At 41.1% G+C, this 22,480-nt stretch overlaps 2 protein-coding genes across 2 annotated transcripts in view; one reads left to right on the top strand and one right to left on the bottom strand.

Moving 5' to 3' along the window:
• The first annotated feature begins 2,626 nt into the window (after positions 1-2,626).
• Positions 2,627-12,659, top strand: LOC117262814 (ETS domain-containing protein Elk-3-like). Its single transcript, XM_033635962.2, has 5 exons — positions 2,627-2,903; positions 5,745-5,953; positions 6,353-7,126; positions 8,883-9,005; positions 11,886-12,659. The coding sequence occupies exons 2-5, from the start codon at positions 5,747-5,749 to the stop codon at positions 11,982-11,984; spliced, it is 1,203 nt and encodes a 400-aa protein (XP_033491853.1). The 5' UTR covers positions 2,627-2,903; positions 5,745-5,746; the 3' UTR covers positions 11,985-12,659.
• Positions 12,660-12,739: 80 nt separating this feature from the next.
• LOC117262611 (cyclin-dependent kinase 17-like) overlaps positions 12,740-22,480 on the bottom strand; it is a 47,926-nt gene continuing 38,185 nt past the window's right edge. Inside the window, exons 11-17 of the mRNA XM_033635644.2 lie at positions 22,193-22,313; positions 19,475-19,572; positions 19,210-19,315; positions 18,747-18,789; positions 18,472-18,562; positions 18,223-18,300; positions 12,740-14,045 (exon numbers count right to left, since the gene is read on the bottom strand). Coding sequence (XP_033491535.1) covers positions 14,008-14,045; positions 18,223-18,300; positions 18,472-18,562; positions 18,747-18,789; positions 19,210-19,315; positions 19,475-19,572; positions 22,193-22,313 — 575 coding nt within the window. The 3' untranslated portion in view covers positions 12,740-14,007. The remainder of the gene's footprint in view (positions 14,046-18,222; positions 18,301-18,471; positions 18,563-18,746; positions 18,790-19,209; positions 19,316-19,474; positions 19,573-22,192; positions 22,314-22,480) is intronic.

Genomic DNA, 22,480 nt, shown 5'->3' with positions numbered 1-22,480 from the left:
GTGACCTTAACCACTAGCTACCATCCAGTGTGGGGTCCCTCAAGGCTCAATTCTTGGACCATTATTATTTCTTATTTGTGTTAACGATTTGACTACTGTATCTAAAGACATTTTACCTATTCTTTTTGCAGATGATACTAATTTAGTGATGTCCAATAGAAATTTTGATTGTCTTATGAGTGAGGCAGATAGGGGTCTCAAAGAATTTTCAAATTGGTTTAAAATAAACAAATTGTCTTTGAATGTAAAAAAAACAAATTTCATGATCTTCAGCGGTAAGAGAAAATATAACATACAAAGTGCATCCTTAAATATAGATGGAAATCAGGTTAAGCAAGTGCATGTTGTGAAGTTTTTAGGAGTTCTAGTTGATGACCAACTCCGCTGGAAAATGCATATTAATATTATTTTATACAAAGGCTATGAAATCCCTTGGTATAATTAAGAAAATTTGTTTTTTCTTAAACAAGTCTTGTTTGCTGATCTTGTATTATAGTCTTATTTTTCCATATATTAGTTACTGTAACATAAGCTCTTAATTTATGACATAAACACAATTCAAATTTGTACTTTTGTTTATAAAACCAGATTTAGGAGAGATCTTTTGCCTGAGTGTTTTGAGAATTATTTCACACTGAATTCTGATGTTTATCAATATAGTACCCGGCAAGCCAATTATATACATCTGCCTAAGAATCTCACCACAAGGGGTCAGTTTTTGCTGAAGTGTCGTGGTGCAGAGTTGTGGAATTATCGTCAACATTTGGTAAATATCTCTTCATCCCTGTCAATATTTAAAAATAATTTAAAACAATATCTGGTTTCTCTATATTCAAAATGAACTATAAAATTGTTTAGATGCAGGATAAACTTTGCATTTGACTATGGTGCTTTGATGATCTTTTGAATGCAGATTAGTGTTACACCTTCAGTGGTACATTTGATTAGTATTTGTTCCTGTTCTCGATTTTGTTTGTTTCTGATAAATATAGAAAACACACACACACACACACACACATACACACAGCATTGATTAGGGACTTTATTAGATGGCCTACTGTATGTTTCTTTTCTACTTTATATTCTATTATTGGTACTATATTGTATCTTATTGATTATTTTCTAGGCAATTTTAAATCTCTGTCTTTTTGTTTTATTGAATATTTAGGTGAGATAACTTATAACCCTTTAAGGAGTTTTTCATCTCACCTGCACAATCTGTTTTTTGTTGTTGTTGATGTTTTTATACCAGTTGTTTTAATACTGTGCAAATAAATAATACGAAAAAACCATGAGTCCCAAATCACTCTTTCAGATTAGATTCATTTTGCTTTGTCAGATTTTTGTGAAATGCTTCTTGTATCACAGAGTAAACACTAAAAAACTAAACAAAGAAAACTTACAAAACAGCCAATGTCATCACACCCCTCCTCATCCACCTTTTGACCTGCACAGGCTCAAAGAGCCCATACTCTGATTTAACAAACTGGCGGACTGAGGAGCAAAAGAGTTTATCTGTTCAGTCCAAACAGACAATAACTCTTACATGGCAAAAGCAGATAGTCACAAATTAAATTAGGAATCTGAGGCAGTATTATCAAATTTTTTAAAAATCTGTCTGCCATTATGTGACCATGTCTTAAGTGACCTTTGGGGACAAGTGGTCAAAAGTGCACACCATGTATTTGCAACATCACCGCTTCAAGCTGAGGACCTTTCTTGCACGTCAACCCTCTGTGCTCTTACTATTTATCCGTAATATCAAATAAAGGCAAATGCCTCATAAATGAACTTCAAATATAAATGTAACCATCTCAAAGCTCTGCCCTAAATAGCTTAACATCTTATGGTCCAATCACAGCGCTTCTGTCCTGCCTTTAAAGGGATAGTGCACCCACAAATGAAAATTCAGCCATTATCTACTCACCCATATACCAAGGGAGGCTCAGGTGAAGTTTCAGAGTCCTCACAACACTTGCGGAGATCCCAGGGGAGAGGGGGTAGCAACACAACTCCACCTAATGCATGCTTACGGCGCCCCAGATTCAAACATCCAAAAAAAACACATAATTGAAACCACAAAATATCTCCATACTGCTCGTCCGTAGTGACCCAAGTGTCCTGAAGCCCCGACATAAAAAGTTGTACCCCCTCTCTCCTTGGATCTCCGCCTTGTGAGGTGAGGACTGTAAAACTTCACCTGAGCCTCCCTTGGCATATGGGTAAGTAGATAATAGCTGAATTGTATATGTAGCAAAGTATTTTTACAATGTAGCACTGCTACTTTTACTTAAGCATATTTTGTACTTTTGAGTATTTTTACTTGAGTATTTTTTATTTATTTTTTTTTAAAGATTTTTTTAATGCAGAACTTTAAGTTGTTACAGAATATTTTTACATTGTAGTATTGCTACTTTAGCGGAAGCTGTAAATACTTTTTCACCACTGCCGACAATGAAAATGAAATATGGCCCTAAAAACCACGTGATTTATGATCACAGATGGAAGTGTTGTAACTACCGAGGCGCACCTGAAAGCATCACGGCAGCCTGCGGACTGATGATGTCAGTCTCTGTGCTGTAGGAGTTTCTGTATCACCATGTGTGCCGACACCACAGAGTAGGCCTACTGCTGGCCGTCAGCGGGCAGGCAGAGGAGAAGAGGAGGGGAGGAAAAGTGTGTTTACACAGACGGCAAACTGCCTGGGGAATCGTCGGGGAGAGGAAGTCAGCCGGCTCTGTGTCTGCCTGCTCCAACTTCCTGCTCAGAAAAAGAAAAAGCCCAGGATCCTATTTCAGTCCAGCACAACTGTGTAGACCAGAAGCAAGCATGGAAAAACAAGGAATCACACAAGCTTCACCGTAAAGTTTCACGGAGGGAAAACACCGAGACACAGATCGCAGGTAACGTAAAAGTAAACGGACATCTTTCTATGAACTGCGCTTTGTTGGCTTGTAGAGAGAGAAGTCATTGGTTATTAGGCGTAATAGCGACTGTGTTAACTCTGAATAGGAGTTATGTTTTATGTAAAGTTTTCACCTTGTGTTAATCTATAAGGAGCGAGTGTATTTTAAGTTTTAAACCAGAATAGTTCAGGTTTAGATGCGGACACAGTTGTGCCGTCTTCCGGTCCGAGCCACATCTTGAAAATGAGTCAGTGGGGCAGAATAGTGATCCAGACCTCTGTGCGTAACAGCACTGCAACTTTCAAGTCCCGGATACATCTGTAGCCTCCCCAGAAAGAGAGGCAAACAAAAGACGAGCAATGCAAAACCAGCCCGTGGCCGATGTTTAGAGATGCTGCTTTTTACGGGCCCCTGTTGAATTTTCCACTGTCTACGAACAGGAAGAGAGCAGATTTAGTCATGGCTAAGTAATGTCTGCACACACCATCTAATCTCATTAGCAGTTTCCGTTCAGCCAACACTGGATGGCTTTGTGCGCACTGCGAGACTTCTCAGTCCGAGCATCCGCAGCAGGGCTCCTGATTCCCGAGCAGAACCACCACAATGTCCCTGTAATGTTCCTAGAAAGGGTTATACCATGTCTGCGGCTCTCTCAGTGACTGATGTTGCCTCCATGTAGGGGATTTTATCTCTGTGTGGCAGCATATCACTCTAATAGTCAAATATGGTGTAGTGGTGTCTGTAGGAGGTATGTCTGACCTTCAGTGGCGGCCCCATACTTTAAAGTCTCTCTGTGCTATTTGCAGCATCTTGCAAAGGTGAATGTTTATAAGTCACGCCGGCCTAATTGTAGACCTGTCAGCAAGGCGGCACTGCATTGGCAAGCTCTAAAAGCCAAACCAAAGTCTAGGTTCAGATTGGTTTAAAGGGTGGAGCTGTGGAAAGGGGACAATGATTTGATCTCTTGACCCCCCTCCCTTTGGGATTCTTGAGGGAAGTGTGGTAGGACTGGGGAAACACTCCCCTGCTGTGGGATCCCCTCTCCTCAACATTCGTCCTTGGAAGTAGAATAGAAGGAAGTCCTGACTTTGACAGGTTTGTAGTTTCACATGGCAGATAGAAAACTCAGGGGATAGCTCGAGTCGGAAATGAGTTCAGCCCTCCCTCTCTCCTCACCGGACAGAGATATGATGTGGTTGAAAGGCCGGACTGTTATCATTGTTTCAGAGCATCAGTGACTAATCGCTCTGCGCATCCATAGATAGATAAGACGGCAAAGGATACAAGATGAGGTCTGTCAGAATGTAGGGCTGTGTGTGGTGCCAAATTTTTCAATACCCTTGCCAGAACAGTTCCTGAGCAAAGCCAAAATAACCCTTCACCTCACTTTGAGGAACATTGATATGTTTTTATTTAACAAAAGAAGCCAAACTTCTCACAAAAACAGCCAAAGAATATCTCTGGATTAAAACAACTGATTCTAAACTGGTAAAACTAAAGACAACAAATTAACTACAAACCTGATCAGGAATTTAACAGCAACTTTTGGTATCGGTTTTAATACTTTTGTGCAACATAGTCATTGCAGTCTGTGTCAAAAATTATAAGTTTGACCCCTATTTATATGTGTCTCTCTGGTGTTTAGGCCTCCAACTAGCAATTTCATGGATTCGTCTCTTAAATATCTTTAAAAAGTAAAGACGAGGTTAGCCCTCTAATTTTACTTTTAATATTGCTACACAGATATATCGGCCAAGATGCCTTTCTATCGGCCAAAAACTAGTAAAACATGACTATCACAGTTTCTCAGAACCCAAAGCGATGTCTTCATATTGCTTGTTTCTTGTGATCAAAAGTCTCAAACTCAAACTTTGAATTAAAAATGATACCAAAGCAGCAAATTCTCACATTTAAGATGCTGAAAAACTCCAAAGTTTTGCTATTTTAGCTCAATAAATGACTTAACGATTGACAAATTATCGCATTTGTGCCAGTTTATTATCCATTAATTGATTAATCCTTTCAGCACATCTCTGGTGTTGCTGTCTGTGTTGACAGAAACAGTCCCCCGCCGCCACCCCACTACTAATATATGGAGCTGCGAGCAGGCAGACAGGAGCTTCGAGGCTGCACATTCCTCTATTAAAGGAATAACCCACCCTGGGCCCGTCATACTTCCTGTGGAGAGAGGGCCAGGTTGAACCGCAGCATATTTCTGGCTTGAGCTGTTGTTCCTCCTTATATTTTTTTTCTCTTCTGCTGCTGCTGCTACATTACACTGCACTCTTTAAAACACACTGTTCTATTCATCACCAGTCTACTCGTCCTTACACCACATGTTTCAGGCCGTTCCCTCCTCAGCCTTTAACCTAATTTAGGCTGTGCGCGGTAAAGAACAGCGGCGAGAGCAAAAGAGGCTTTTAATTAAGGTGAATCATCAGTTGTTCTTGTTCTAAACACTCTCCGTAAACACACACAGTATGTTTCATCAGCAGTTATTTTACGCAGGTCTAGAATATATAAAGTAATGAGCACAGAGTGCAAAGAGCTACCAGGCGTGTTTCCCCTGGAGGTTTGAGTTTTGTGCTTATTCTGTCATCGTAGCATCTGGCAGGTAGAGCATGTGCAGGTAGTTTTGGTGCTTTTTCTGTCAGCTGACATCTCTGGGTGACGATGTTCCATTTTTATCTCGTATAGAAAAAAAAAAAGCCACAGGAGGACAAACTCAGGCGACATCATATGATGATTTTAAAAATAACCAGTGAGAGCTTTGATGTTACATGCTCTGCTCCGGCCGAGTCAAATGTTTTCACTCACGCTGACCGTGTCTCACCGCAGGTATGGACAGTGCCATCACTCTGTGGCAGTTCCTGCTGCAGCTGCTGCTGGACCAAAGTCACAAGCACCTGATATGTTGGACGTCCACAGACGGAGAGTTTAAGCTCCTGAAGTCAGAGGAAGTGGCCAAGCTGTGGGGGCTGCGCAAGAACAAAACCAACATGAACTATGACAAGCTGAGCAGAGCGCTGCGCTACTACTATGACAAGGTGAATTGAAGTGTCTCTGGTTAATGTGCAGGAGCTGCATCTGTGTTATGGTCAAAGTGGTCATTTCACTGCAGCTTTTTGTAGTTGTTAAGACCTGAAGATGTGAGAGAGGAGTGTAGCACTACGACACATTCTGTGTCGCACTTCTCTTAAAACCACAATCTCCCCTGATAGACACTTCCACTTCCTCTTTATCAGCAAACACACAGTAAATCCGGCTGTGATGTAGCATTCTGTTTCAGTTTGGTGTTTTGCCTTCACTGGACTGAAATGTTGTCAGTGCCCTCTGTGATAGTCGACATATGTTCTTTTTGTATTGTCTTGATTCGTATGTGTTTGCTATACGTATATTTTAAAACAAGCTCTCCTCATCATTAACAGTGTTCGCCTGTTTTACAGAACATCATCAAGAAGGTGATCGGCCAGAAGTTCGTCTACAAGTTTGTGTCCTTCCCTGAGATCCTGAAGATGGACCCCCAAGCGGTGGAGATGGGCCTGGCCTCTGGAAGGTTTCCCCTCCAGGAAGGAGAGGCCTCTGAGCTGGAGGTAGAGGAGGAGGAGGAAGAGGAAGGGGAGGAGGAGGCCCAGAGGAGGACGCTGGCAGCCCTGGGGGCGCAGCAGTGTCGCAACGACTACCTCCGCTCGGGTCTCTACTCCTCCTTCAGCATCAGCTCCCTGCAGAACCAGCCTGAGCTGCTTCGTGCCCTGCGGGAGCGCCAGGAGGAGCCGCGCTCCGTCATCCGCTTTGGCACCAACGCCAATGAAAGGAGCTCCCCTCCCTCCGCCAAACCCGAGTCCTACGTCTCCTCCAGGCCACCCAAACTCCGTTCCCCGTCCTCTCCCCAGACCCAGCCCTCCCAGAGCTGGAGCCCCGCAGCCAAAGAGGAAGAGGAGGACTCAGACCAGAGTGCTCAGCCCCTCAACCTCTCCTCTGGGCACAGGGAGCGTGCCCTGCAGCCTCCTGAGAAGAGAAGCAGCAGCAGTGGTAGAAGTAGCTCCACTAGTAGTAGTAGTAACCAAGGAGATGGACTCCCTCCAAAAAGCAAAAAACCCAAAGCTCTGGAGATCTCATCCCCGTCCCTGCTGCTCGCAGGGAGCGACATTGGCTCCATCGCCCTCAACAGCCCGGCGCTGCCGTCTGGCTCCCTCACTCCTGCCTTCTTCACTGCACAGGTGAGATGATTTATTAACATGATACAGATGATGTCACTTCTTGTCTGTTGGTTTAGGGTCAGCGCTTTGGGGTGCTGGTGACCCATTCAACATGTAAGTAATGTTAATTACTGTGAGCATGGAGCTCTGCAGACACATGAGACTCCTCTAAAACCTGCCTCCTCTCTGTCTAGTTCAGACATGTCCACACACTTGCAGTGATACCATTCCACACGTCTACTAGCTCTTGTATTTTTGCTTCCATTAGTTAAAGGTAGACTCTGTCGCTCTGTGCCAACTGCAGCTGAAATACAGTGAGCCCAAAAATAATCAAATCTCAGACAGACAGAAAAAGATTGTATGATGCTATCTGTCTCTGCCCCTCTGTGTGTGGTGGCCTGGTAGCCACAGGGACATGATGGGATCTGTCCAGAGTATGATGTCAGTGTCCCTAAAGCGAGGGCAAGAGACATCTGACACAGCCTGGCGTGTGCTGCTGGAAAGACTACTGCTATATTTATTTAAGCAGTCACTTGAGCCAAATTTCCTTAAGAAACATACAAAGAAAAGGTATGACAAAGGTAAACTGGTGTGATTTAAAGGTAAATTGTGCATGGGCAGAAAGACATTTTACATAGTTTTGCACAGATGCAAATTTAGACTAATTCAGTGAGTCATTGTCTGCGTTTGGTTTGGGATTAAACCCTTGAAAATAAACAGCTCTGTGGGGTAAAAGCAGAAATTACAGCCAGTAATGTTTATGCGCTGCAAATTACAGGCCTTATAGAAGTACGTCTGTACTTGAATTTGAAATTTGGGAAATTAAAGTGCTTGTAAAATGTAAATTTGCTTGTGTAAAGTGCGGTACATTCAGTAGCTGTTTTTTAACTTGTGTGGTTGTTCAGTGTAAATGACATGACTGCTGTAAGGATGATTCTGGTTTTACAGTAAAACTTTTAGTGTGCTCTGCCACAGATTTAAAGCCAAATTAATCCAGCCGTGACTTTTTGGTTTGTTTTGTGATAACCCCAAAGGCTCTGCTACGAGCATCAACTGGTATTTAATAATCTCTTTAAGTTAATAATGTGTTTACACTGGAGTTGTCACAAAGCAAAGTGTCTCTGCCACATCAGAGGTTTATGCACACTTTGAGCGAGCCATTAATACCACGCTCACACTGTCTGTTTACGAGGGCGCAAAAAGTGAGATCAGAGGAAAACAAGCAATTTACAGGAATCTTCTGCGAGTCCAACCTATGAAAGGGGGGAAGAGGCCCTAAGTGATGCCATATGCTCCAATAATTCCATTAATAATGGGAGCAGGGCTGGGTCCCTCCGCAACACTGGCTCACTTCTCTGAGGTGACACAGGGGGAAAGTCGGGGGGGAGGGGGAGACAAGACCAGGGGAGAGAGGCAGAAATTGATTTCATATGTTTTCTCTCTAGTTGGCGTTCCAACAAGTGCTTAAGGAACCCCCCTCCTCCCCTTTCCACACTTCTCCCCCCCAATCAACAACAACCCCCACCTCCTCACGTCACCCCTGTATTCTGGGGAGAAACCACAGACTTCCTTCCTGCTCCGTCAGTTTGTTTTTCCAAACGCCAATACACATCCATTTACTGTTTCAGCATGTTTCGCATTACTGAAGCCCTCAGAGCGACGCTCTCCATCCAGTGGGTCTCTGTGTTTGTATTTTAAAATATGTTGTCTTCACTAGTTCCTCTCATTTACATGGAGCCTCCCCCCCTCCTCCCTCCTCTCCTCCCTTCCCTTGTAGACTCCCTCTGGTTTGCTGCTGGCTCACAGTCCACTTTTGTCAGGCATCCACTTCTGGAGCAGTTTGAGCCCCGTTGCTCCACTCAGCCCCGCCCGGCTACAGGGCCACAGCTCCCTCTTCCAGGTAAGAAGCAAACACAGGTGTAGACACACACAGGGTACAAAAATAGCAGAGGAGAACAGAAGGTGTGCTCAAAGGATTATTGTTTACTGGTATTGTTTGAAGGCCGAGGAGGAAGTTGAGAGGCTGCAGCGAAATTAGCGCTGCTGCAAAATCCCCTCTCTTCTCAGCAGTTGTTAAAATCAGGTGACATTATTGACATCATGCCAGGAGATTAAGACGAAGGAATTTCCTAATATTTGCAACAAGTAATAACATGATTGGCTCCAGTTTTTTAGTGCAAACTTGTTTCTTATACCCATCTTGTATATTAAAGGCTCTGTATGTAACTTGACATTATTGACAGTATGTAAACAGGTTGTAATGTAACCTAAACTGAGACTGTCCTCGCCTTTCTTGGTTGTCTATAGCAACTTGGGAACTGACTTCCACGTAAAGAACATGAACCTAATTTTTCAAAAGGAAGTCATGTTATTCCTGTTCCTGTGTGTCGCCTCTGTTCAGCTCTACTACAGCGCTAAGTGTGCTACACTAGCTAACATTAGCTAAGAAATGGTGTCCGCTAACACCAACAAGCAACAAGCACCGACCACAAACCAAAGTCCACACATGCCGTGTTTCCGTTACACATTTTGCAGCAGAGACCTGGCAGAGACGCTGTGAGCCCTGGGGACTGGGGTCAACATTGGCTAAATTACAGTTGCTAAAGCTACTAAGGTCGGAGCTGCCATCAGCTTCCTGATAAATCTTACTGGTGGGGAGTGAGGCAGAGCGTCAGCAGGCTGTGCTAGCATGCTAATTCTAGTCTAATAAATAGTAAAGCCAGTGCCCCATATTAAAAATTTAGGGCCCTTCGGTACTGAAAAGGAAACACTGACAAGTGAAATGTTTTGTGATGCTGTGGTTTTAGCTAGCTAATATTAGTTAGCTTGCTAATGTGGAAAGATTGCTGGCAAAATACTGTCTTGAGCAGTTAACATCATTTAATTCATCCAGACTCCAGGGCTGATCTGGCTGCTAAATTAGCTAGCTTGGCGTTTGCAAATTTATCAGCTTATGTTTCGAAGCAACCAAAGCCAAAACAATACAGAGTATCTTGGCTAAAGGTAGCTGGCTAACTTAGCTTGCTTGCTAACGACCTATCAGTTGATTACCCTGCCAAATTACTTCCCCAGCTAAAGTGAATGAACAAATGAATGACTTTATTTTGAACCAAAAATTAAAAAACATAATAAAAAACAAACCTGATAAAGATAACAGTGTCTGAAAAGGAGTAGGTAGAAGTAAAACTTACATGTCCCTATGTCTTTCTTGCGTTTCTTCTTTTAGCTCATATATTATTTCAACAAATTCCCAAATTTATTTACAACTAATACACAACTATCCCCTGTCTATTTACCACCCAATTAAATAAATACGTAATGTACCCAGTTTATTTACAGTCCAAGTACCACCCAGTGTTACAAATTAAATATGCACTCCCCTAACACAACCTGTCCTCGTCTATATATCTGCCAAAAATAGCTTTTTTTGTATAGTTTGATTCATGATACTAACTTAGTGGATTATGACGAACAGTATTAATTTAGCAAACAATAAATGATGTAACATACAAAGTGCTTTCTACTAGTCAAAGCGATGCAGGGGCGGCCAATGAGCTACTTAGTTTCATGGAGACAGTGGTCTAAATGAAATATAGAAACACTGGGGATAGTAACGTTATTTTTTTTTTAATTTTCCAGCCTTCTGTCGACATGATGCCAATCATGGCCAGTGTCGTTTTTTTTTTTTTTTTTTTTTACTGTTTTGGCCGATGTGCGCACTGGACCACGAGCAACAGGATGCTGACTGCAGTTCACCTAACGACCTCAAAGAGATGTGTCACTTATACAACCATTCTGTGAAAGTTACATACAGAACCTTTAAAGGTATACAATGCAGGATTGTTGGTTACCGTTTGTAAACACATTTGAAAGTGAAAGTAAGAGCCAACCCCAGATTCACTCTCATTCAGTGTTTTGCCTCGCTTTATTTGTTTCTTTTGGTGCTGTGTCTCTTGAATGCCCACCTTTGCTTCCTTTTTATTAAGCCCCAACCTCACGTGAGGTCTGTGGGGTACACGCCCATTAATGTGCCAAACACAGGAAATAAGAAGAAAGTAAGAAAATACAGGCAGAGCGCAGAGTCTCTGCAGAAAAATACATCTCTTTAGTGGGTAATACATGATGATTGAGAGGCATTAGCTTTATATGAGTTTATACTTATAGTGCTCCTCTGTTGTGTCTTCAAAATTAAGTACCAGTGTAAGGAAGTGCATCTCTTAGTCTTCTAGATTTTGCATTCTGCATGCAGGTATTTATTTGACAGAAAGCATATTTAAAACCCAAAAACAAGATGTTTTAGTTGTGCAAAATTACAGATACCAGGGGTTGTGAAACTAGTTGAGACTTGGTAAGCAGGTCCAGCAGAGGTGTCCTGTTTCAGTGCTCATGAGAGGGAGAGGAAATCCTGTGAATACTTCCTGTTTGAGCCCAGGGGAGCCAGTCTGAACAGGGTGGACTGGTTTGAGAGCTGCTCCTCATTTGTGAAGCGCACACACACACACACACACCCACACACACCCACACACACACACACACACACACACACCACACCCCCACCACAGCCCCACACACCATACCGGATTCTTTGTGCACAAATAATGTTGACTTCTCCTTTTGTTGTGGAGGTTCAGGGGACAGAGACGAAAAGGAAGAGGCACAATGAATAAAAAAACAGGAAACCAGAGCAGTGACAATGCTGCAGTTCCTCACCGGAAAGCGGCTTTTATAGAGCCTCCGTCCCCTCCTCGCTAACTCTCGGCCCCTTTCTCTTCCTCCACAGTTCCCCAGCCTAATCAACGGACACATGCCTGTCCCCCTGCCAAACCTGGAAGGAACACCCTCCTCCCTGCTCCTGTCCCCCACCACCCACAAATCCTGATCCAGGGTCTGTGAAAAAACCCTCGCATCTTCATCCATCTCTTGTTCTCATCGTCATTATCATCATCAGCAGTCATCTTTTGTCCATCTTGATAAATTTTACTTCAGAAAAGTCCTATGAGACAGTATGTGACCTCACTTTTTTTGCACTCGAGTTGCTTCAGATTCCAGTGGTTGAAAGCACTTGGTAAAAGCCATATGCCGCGACGTCTGTGAGACGTCTGGCTCTTTGTGATATAGAACAGCACATTTCCACATGACCCTGTCCACAGTGGACAGTAGTGACGTGTAGCTAGCTGCAGAAGGCTAGCCAGCCGCTCATCATGCGCAGAGCTTGGTTGTTTTAATCTTGTAAAAAAAAAAAAAAAAAAAAAAAACCTTTTTTTTTCTGTAAGTGTTCATCACAACGTGGAACAGGTTGTTTCACATATGTGGTATTGTATGTATTGTATGCACTATGCTTCTCAGATAGTACCGGCTGTGCCTTGTTGTCCTATTTTACTTTTGTTTTCCAAAATCTTTTAATGAAGACGAGATTTCAAATCAATGAAAAACCTTTGTAACACTTGTAATGTTCCTTTTTTTATACTGGACTTGGTATACAGTTTGTATTCTGTATAATTTTGTATTGTGAAGAATGTTTTGTCATTTTCAATAAACAAAGCATTGAATGCTTGAACACAGTGTCTTAAACTTTCTATAGTACCTGAAACAAAATGTGCCTATACACCAGGGAAAGAAAACCAGTTCACATGATTTATTTTTAAACTTTAGATTTAATTTTCTTTACTCTGGGAAAAAAAGCTCAAATGGGAGGGCATCTGCAACGAAATCCCACACCAATAACAATTATCAACAAATAAAGTTAAAGAATATCATACAAAACATCTCTTGTAACACTGTTAAATAGACCGTGACTCAGTATCGTATTCACGAGGGGCAGGACTATAGCTAGTGCTCCCTGAATCAGGAGTTCAGTGGCTGTGTGCTTCCTCATACAACAGAGCAGGCATGCAACACAATGATGGAGGCAATCCAGAAAAAAAAGGATAATTTTTTACAGTTGATGGAGATGGGAATGGCAGAGAGGAGAACACATCTGTAATGCACAATGGCAGCAGATTATAACACTGGGGAGTCACTTTGCACCTCCTCTTTGGAGCCAGCTTGTCGAGATATAGTGTCAGATTGAGGGGTGACAGGACAAGGAGGTTGTTCACTGTGGTTACATTTAGGTTTTCTCAAGAATTTCGGAGACGTAACTAATCCTGTAATGCCCTTGTTATTATTTCTACATTGCCTTTTTCCCTCCTGCATTTGTTCGTTGGTCACGACAGAGACCGCAGCATCCTGGAATGATATGCCAGCATCTGACAAGAATGTGATCTTTTTTTGCACAGAGCTTGGCAGCACTGCTCTCATATTAGTCTCCAGTTAGGATAAAATGATCAGTTATATCAAAGCTGGCCTCAGAAACCTTCAGAGTAAACGATCACATACGATGTGTGCAGCTGAGAACAGCACTGCGGCAACAGAGACGGAGGATCAAACCCTTAGGAGTTGCTACAGAAACATCCGTCTGCTTGTCTGTGTGCTTTACTCACCCACACACACTTAGGAGTTCTGACATGGAGTTTTTTTATGCATGAAAATGGAAATGATGACAAAAAAATCACTTAAAATACCACCACTTCAAAAGAAAAAAAAAAAAAATCTATACACATTGCATGTTCTCTTTAAAGTGACTGAGCCAGTTAGAATTCTAGACAGTAGTTAGATTTAGCAGCAAATTCTCTTCTCAATAAATATAGATGTACAGTATATAAATGTCTCTTTTGGGCCAGGTTCAGGCCAAACCTGGAAACAGGGTTGGTCGCACTGTGGACGAGTTTCCCAAGTCGTTTGGGGTGAGTGATGATGATGATGATGCTCCACGCCAACATCCATCTCGGGTTTCTGATCCATTTTGCGAGACTGTACAGCTGGGAGATCCTCCCCAAATAAAAAAATACAGTCCAGAGAATCTAAAACAGCATGCTTTGTCTTCTGCTCTTTCCGTTTCCTGAGAGGAGACAATGAAAAAAAGCACATATTATTATTATTATGATTATTATTATTTTATTGTTTACAGCGACGTTTTTTGACATACTATACTATGACGGTTTTTGACTTTTTTCGATATACTATACGACATTTTTCGTCATACTATGACGTTTTTTGACTTTTTTCGATATACTATACGACATTTTTCGTCATACTATGACGTTTTTTGACTTTTTTCAATATACTATGACGTTTTTTGACATAGTATTCTATGACTTTTTTCGACATACTATACTGTGACGTTTTTTATGACTTTTTTCGACAAACTACACTATGACCTTTTTTCTGACTTTTTTCGTCATACTATGCTATGACGTTTTTTTGACCTTTTTTCTGACTTTTTTCGACATACTATACTATGACTTTTTTTCCAGACTTTTTTGGACATACTATACTATGACGTTTTTCTGACTTTTTTCGATATACTATACTATGACTTTTTTTGGACTTTTTTCGATATACTATACTATGACCTTTTTCTGACTTTTTTCGACATACTATACTATGACCTTTTTTCTGACTTTTTTCGACATACTATACTATACTATGACCTTTTTTTCTGACTTTTTCATCATACTATCCCATGACCTTTTTTCAGACTTTTTTCGACATACTATACTATGACGCTTGACATACTATACTATGACTTTTTTATGACTTTTGTCGACATACTACACTATGACCTCTTTTCTGACTTTTTTCGACATACTATACTATGACCTTTTTCGACATACTATACTATGACATTTTTCGTCATACTATACTATGACCTTTTTTCTGACTTTTTTCGACATACTGTACTATGACGTTTTTTCTGACTTTTTCGACATACTATACTATGACTTTTTTCTGAATTTTTTCGACATACTATACTATGACCTTTTTTCGTCATACTATACTATGACATTTTTCGTCATACTATACTACGACATTTTTTGAATTTTTTCGACATACTATACTATGACATTTTTCTGGTGTTTTTTCTTCTGTCATAGAATTGCAAAAAAATGTCATAGTATAGTATGTCATAAAAATGCAAAAAAAGTCATAGTATAGTATGCCATAAAGACGTCACAGAATAGTATGCAATAAAAAAGTCATTGTATAGTATGTCATAAATATGCAAAAAAAGTCATAGTAGAGTATGTCATAAAAACGTCATAGAACAGTATGTCATAAAAGTGCAAAAAACAGTCTTATTATAGTATGTCATAAAAAAGTCATGAAAAAAGTCACAGTATCGTATGTCATAAAAATGCAAAAAAAAATGTCAGTATAATTTGTCGAAAAAAGTCAGAAAAATGTCATAGTATAGTATGTCGAAAAAAGTCAATAAAACGTCATAGTATAAGTATGTCAAAAAAGTCAGAAAAATGTCATAGTATAGTATGTCGAAAAAAGTCAATAAAACGTCATAGTATAGTATGTTGAAAAAAGTCAATAAAACGTCATAGTATAAGTATGTCAAAAAAGTCAGAAAAAAAATCATAGTATAGTATGTCGAAAAAAGTCAGAAAAACATAGTATAGTGTGTCAAAAAAGTTAGAAAAAGTCATAGTATAAGTATGTCAAAAAAGTCAATAAAACGTCATAGTATGTCAAAAAAGTCAGAAAAAAAATCATAGTATAGTATGTCAAAAAAAGTCAATAAAACGTTATAGTATAGTATGTCGAAAAAAGTCAGAAAAACGTCATAGTATAGTATGTCGAAAAAAGTCAGAAAAAGTCATAGTATAGTATGTCAAAAAAGTAAAAAAAAGTCATAGTATAGTATGTCAAAAAAGTAAAAAAAAAAGGTCATAGTATAGTATGTCGAAAAAAGTCAAAAAGTCATAGTATAGTATGTCAAAAAAGTTAGAAAAAGTCATAGTATAGTATGTCAAAAGAAGTTAGAAAAAGTCATAGTATAAGTATGTCAAACTACTAAACGGCACATAACTCATTGAGATCAGGTGGAGAGATCCACTTCCTCTCAGGAGGAAATCCAGGAAGAGGAAGTATTTAAGTGTGGGAGTGGCCTATTTGAATCCATTTTGTTTGAGGCCATGCAGCAAGGTGAGTGTGCTTGCTGATCCTGTAAGTTCATTTAGCTTCTTTAACTTTAGCTTATATTGTAGTTATGCTATGTAGCGTGTGAAATAGAGTATGGTGAATGTGCTAGGAAAGGTAGTATCAGCCCTGTTTCTACCTGGAGCTCGCATGTACGGAGCCTAGGTTTGGTTGAAGATGGCAGTGCTGTTTGGGCTGAGAAAGCCATGTGTAAGTAAGGAGGAAGTCCAGGAAGAGGAAGGTTATTTAAGTGTGGGAGTGGCCTATTTGAATCCATTTTGTTTGAGGCCATGCGGCAAGGTGAGTGTGTTTGCTGATCCTGTAAGTTTATTTAGCTCCTTTAACTTTAGCTTATATTGTAGTTATGCTATGTAGCGTGTGAAATAGAGTGTGGTGAATGTGCTAGGAAAGGTAGTATCAGCCCTGCTTCTACCTAGAGCTCGCATGTACGGAGCCTGGGTTTGGTTGAAGGTGGCAGTGCTGTTTGGGCTGAGAAAGCCATGCGTAAGTAAGGTAAAGGAGGTTATTGGGTTGGTGCAGGGAGGGGAGCAGTGAGACCTGGCATTAGGGGAGTGTCTCTGGGACGCTAGAGATCACTGTCTAGCCTCCTGGAGGTGTCGTGGGACCAACTAGACGAAACACTGGTGAAAGGAGGTTCCCACCCGATGACCCCAAAGACATGCTAGTTATCACTGCTCATTGGTTTGTCTAGTTAAGCCTTGCCATATTAGCTTATCATAGGGCTTAGGTTTTTCACTGAGTGTTGATCTTTTCTCTAGAGCACAAACTTCTTGTGTTTATTTGAAATATGTCAAAAAAGTCAGAAAAAAAATCATAGTATAGTATGTCGAAAAAAGTCAGAAAAACGTCACGGTATAGTATGTCAAAAAAAGTCAATAAAATGTCATAGTATAATATGTCAAAAAAAGTCTATAAAACGTCACGGTATAGTATGTCAAAAAAAAAGTCAATAAAATGTCATAGTATAGTATGTCAAAAAAGTTAGAATATGTCATAGTATAGGATGTCATCAAAAGTCAGAAAAAAGGTCACAGTATAGTATGTCGAAAAAAGTCAGAAATAAAGTCAAAGTATAGTATGTCACAAAAATGCAAAAAAATATAGTATAGTATGTCATAAATTTTAAAAAAAGTCATAAAAAACGTCATAGTATAGTGTCATAAAAATGAAAAAAAAAAGTCATAGTATAGTATGTCATCAAAAGTCAGAAAAAAGGTCATAGTATAGTATGTCGAAAAAAGTCAGAAATAAAGTCAAAGTATAGTATGTCACAAAAATGCAAAAAAATATAGTATAGTATGTCATAAATTTTAAAAAAAGTCATAAAAAACGTCATAGTATAGTGTCATAAAAATGAAAAAAAAAAGTCATAGTATAGGATGTCATCAAAAGTCAGAAAAAAGGTCATAGTATAGTATGTCGAAAAAAGTCAGAAATAAAGTCAAAGTATAGTATGTCACAAAAATGCAAAAAAAAAAAAAAAAAAATCATAGTATAGTATGTCATAAATTAAAAAAAAAAGTCATAAAAAAACGTCATAGTATAGTATGTCATAAAAATGACAAAAAAAAAAGTCATAGTATAGTATGTCATGAAAATATTTGTACACTTTTTCTTTGCAGCCCTCAATTTCATACTGGCTCCCCAAACTGGAACTTAGTCATCAAAACTTAAAAAAATGTGATGATTCCCAGGCAGGTCCTGGAGATACAGGAGCATCTTTTTATATAATTTCTAATCGATTTAAGGATGGTAATTTGTGGTGGACATCAGAGATAATGAATTCTTCAGCCACATTTGTGACAATACGGTCTGAGTCCCTCAATTGCCTCAATGAGCTGTGTCACAGCTGCAACCATTAACTGTGAACGGGCTAAACTACAATAACCAACTTCCTGTTGTTAAAATACTAGCATGCAGCTGTCCCTTTCACCACATGTCATATCTTTGCCTCACGTCTCCCTTGAACTCTCCAGTGGTCCCCTGGAGAGGTGCATCTCACGGTATGAAAACCTCTGTTTCAAAGTGAGAACACAAGCAGTCACAGCACTAGCATCATTCCTCACCTGACTCAGGGTATGATGAGTTCCGGTAGCCGGGATCTCTCTGCAACTGGACCTCCTTCAGTGTGAATATGGATATGCCTGCCAGACGTACAGAGTCAGTCAGTGCAACAGAAATCACATCTTGCCAGGAGAATAGTGTCTTTATTATGCGGCTGTAACTGATCCTCACTGTACGCTGCAATATCCTTCAACTTGTACCTAGGGGAGCCTGCCAAGTCTGTATTACTGCGTTGCCATTTCATTACTCACTCTCTGGCAGTGTGTGCACACGTGGCCCCAGGCTCCTGAAGTATGGCTGTCTCATTGCTTCATCGGCAGAGATCCTCTTTTTCGACTCATACTGAAAATTGGGGCAGTAAAAAAAAAAAAGTCATAATTAAAGAACGACAAAAACAATGGGGTCAGCAATGTGTGATTGCGCCTTGATGCACTCCTCTCCAAAAATACAGTCCTAACATAGCTGCTAAATGTGTCACACTGCTTTTAACATCCCAGCAATGCCTGCCAGACATCATGAGACTCACTTTTAGGAATGACATCAGCAGGTCGATGCCATCAGTGTCCAACCTGACGGGGGGGGGGGGGGGACAGAGAGGGAGACGGAGAGAGAGAGGTCAGTAGAGGTGGGGTGACTCACAGATGCTGGCGAGTGTAAGGAAGGAAACACAGTCAACTATTCCACAGGATTTCCTTACAGGAAGTGACAAAGAGCACACACTCCTAACTAAACAAACCAATAACACTAATGTCTACCTCTCTAAAATCTAAAAACCTCTATGTACAGGAACTTCTCTGATACCTGGGTCTGATTAGAAACATTTCATCATTTCCATCCTCAATGAATAGAGAGCTAACAAAAGAGGTGATGAGGGAGTGTTAGGAAACTGTAACTGCCATGGAAATAACTGAAATAACCTCATGTGTTGTCTGCTAAGCTAAATCTGACAGTGACAGAAAAGCTGCTCAGGATATAAGTTTTAGTCTCACCTGGGTGCGTGGTTAATGAGAGGCTGGACCTTGTACTTGGGGAACTTGTAGGACTTGAACTCGTCAATGGAAGATATTCCAGGCCAGCTGTCTTCTGTGGGAGTGCCTGTGGAGGGACATTCAATCGACCCTGTTAGTCAGGCTCTACTGTGGCAGCTGGAGGGGCTTTTCACGCTGCCACGGGGGCTGCATGCCAGGGTTAATGCGATTAAAGGCTCATATTAAAAGTGTGAGTGCTCCCCTGTCAGCAGGGGGCAGCACTGACCTAGCAGCCTGAAGATGAGGTGCAGCTCGTCCTCCACTGTGGAGCCTGGGAAGAGGGGCCTGCCGGCAGCCATCTCGTAGAATATACAGCCCACACCCCTGACAGGAAGACACAGACAGGAGGGATTAGGTCATGGCGAGATGTTGGACACCAACTCATATCAACAGGTTTTCTGTATTTGTAATACCACTAACTGTGTGGAACAAACTCCCTCATTTTTTCATTAAAGGGGAGCTCTGGACCATATTTTCCCATTTGTTTGTGTCTACGGGTGCTTTCAGACCTAGAGTTGTCTTGCTTTGGTCTGAATCAGGGACTAATTTTGTTGCAAAGTTGATTGCTCTTGATTGGTCAGAATTTCCATGCAAGTAAAATCCAGGAAGTAAACAAAACGTTGAAGAAGAGTACACCTGCAAGATAAATGTGACACTTTCTAATGTCACAATGGAGGGACAGCTACGCAGGTTGATTTTAGCGCTGCTCATCGTGGACTATATTGCTGTCATTGTTCATTTTAGTCAAACCATACAGTTTGAAAACGAGGCACGGCTCCAACTAGAAAACAATGTTTTGATGCATTTGATGTGCTGAATGTGCATATTAAGGCAGTACAGGAGGAGGTGCACATTAATAATCCTCCAGGACTGTAACATGCTCATGTTTAACCCAAACAATGTGTCATGTGACTACAGTTGATTCAGATCCAGGTCGGAACACGTTCTCACCACAAACCGCACCAGAGTTCGTTTGTAACAGGACAGAGACCACCTCTTCAAGAAGGTCTTGGTCTGGTTGTTTTGGTGCGCATCTGAGTGTGATTGCTGTGTTCACACCTGCCCAAACAAGCCACACTTAGGGGGCAAACAAACTTGAGTTTGATTGAAGCGAACCAAGTGACCGAGTGACTCTTTGGGACGACAATTTCTGAAACTGGTCCAGTATTAAGAGAGAATGCTGCAGCCGGCAGTGGTGAAACAGGCTGCAATGTAATCACTACCTGGGTACACTTGTTTTATCATTTACGTGACACTGGTGTCGTGCTACATTGTGGAATGCAGCCGCTGATGGACATTGCTGCCCCAGGGACTGTCACCAGTGGGGACCATCAGAACAGCAAGGCAAAGCTCTGCCCCTGGCCACAGGAGGAGCCGCTGTTTTTGGGCACGGAACTCTAACCCTCCCACCAGAGCCCCAACTGCAGCTGAAAGCCGTGACTGACTCAGTCGCAGTGGGCCGCACTGTTGTCTGATATAGAAGCATCAGTATTACATTAAGACTGTTTTTTATAACTGGTTAAAAACTCTGAGTAGTCACGTTAAATATCAGTCCACTATAGTTGGTGTTCACACCTGATGCGTACCATACAGGAATGCACATGAACCATACTCGAGACCACCTTTTCAAGTGGAATTGAGCAGGGGTTGGCATACCATGCTCAGGTACTGTACACAGTGTTCAAACTAGACTTTGGGGTCAAGTGTACTCAGATCTGGACCCAGGTCTCTGATTTAAAAGCTCCTTAAGTGACTCTTGGGAACAACGATTTTTGAAACTGGTCCAGTATTGAGAGAGAGAGCACTGTGGCGACAAAGGCCATGATGTAACCACTTGGGGCAGGTGTGCCCATCAATGTACGTCCGTTAAAAGTGCCTGTTTTAGCCACTGACAGGCTCAGATTAGAGATGTCTGAAAACATTACAGGAAGGACCCTACTGAAAAATAAAATGTTATTCCATACCATTCGCTTGTTTCAGTCTGTTTTGTGACCAAGTCTTGCTCAATGAAATCTTGCAGACTTTTTCACAGACTTTCACACACTTCACAGACTGGCTAAATATTCTGCCATCACATTGAAAATCTTTTAGATAAGATTAAGATACACTTTCTGTACTCAAACACAACAAACTATTGCAGGAACTTCTCCCTCCAAATCTCACTCATGTTTTCTCTGTTTTCTGTCACCTCTCACAAGATTTCAGAATAACAAGACAAAACAGGCCGTGGCAATTGAAAGGTACGGAAAAATGTTTCTCTGTAGGGTTCTTTCCGTAATGTTGTCAGACACACTGAGCCTGCAAGCGGCAAAAAGAAGCACTTAAAATGGACGGAAATTGACGGGGTGACCTGCTCTGAGTCGTTACATTATAGGCTGTCTTGCTGCTGCAGGCTGCAGCATTCTCTCTTAATACTGGAGCAATTTCAAAAATTGTTACCACGAATCACTTAAGCAGAAAAACATGTGAAAATAAGGTCCAGGTTAAAAATACCTGAGTTCCTCTTTAACTGTCTGGTTCCAATCTGTCCAATGAATGAAAAATCAAAGAATCCATTTAATAAAGCAGCAGGGCACTTTGAAGTTTAAGGGAAACCATTCATACTTAAATTCCATAACAGCTTGTTCATTAACAGCCGTGTGCCACATCAAAGTCTCTCTGCTGCACCCTTTAGGACAACCTGTCTGCTGCCGCGCTCCGTAAGTTGCTCGACATTAAAGCATCAAAGAGGCTCCAAACATCTGCACCTATTCCTCAAATCACTGAAGCGGCAAGAGACTTCAAATAAACAGACAGGAATGAGACATTCTTCCTGCTATAGGATTATGTTTGCCTCCGCACCTTCACTGCGCCCCGTCACATGGACGTAAACAGAGCGGAGCCAGGAGTCTATTAAGTGTTTTCTAACAGTTGTAATCACCCCTGTTGAGTGAGGCCCACTCACCACATGTCTATCTGTGTGGAGTACTCAGAGGAGCCCAGCAGCACGTCGGGAGGCCGATACCAAAGTGTTACCACCTCGTTAGAGTATGTTTTAGTGGGCACTGATTTCGCCCTCGCCAGGCCTGTGGAGCAGAAATAGGAGAAATTAAAACAGATGTAATGGGCACATTTAGTAGAAAATATGAAGGGTTTAATTACAAAATGTTTAATATTCACCCAATTTTTATGTGACTCAACACAGAATTTGTAAGATAAAGATCAATGCAGCTTCAGAAATGTAGAAACAAGA

This window comes from Epinephelus lanceolatus, chromosome 5 (assembly GCF_041903045.1).
Source record: "Epinephelus lanceolatus isolate andai-2023 chromosome 5, ASM4190304v1, whole genome shotgun sequence".
Lineage (NCBI taxonomy): Eukaryota > Metazoa > Chordata > Actinopteri > Perciformes > Serranidae > Epinephelus > Epinephelus lanceolatus.
This window is presented reverse-complemented; position numbering and strand designations above follow the sequence as displayed.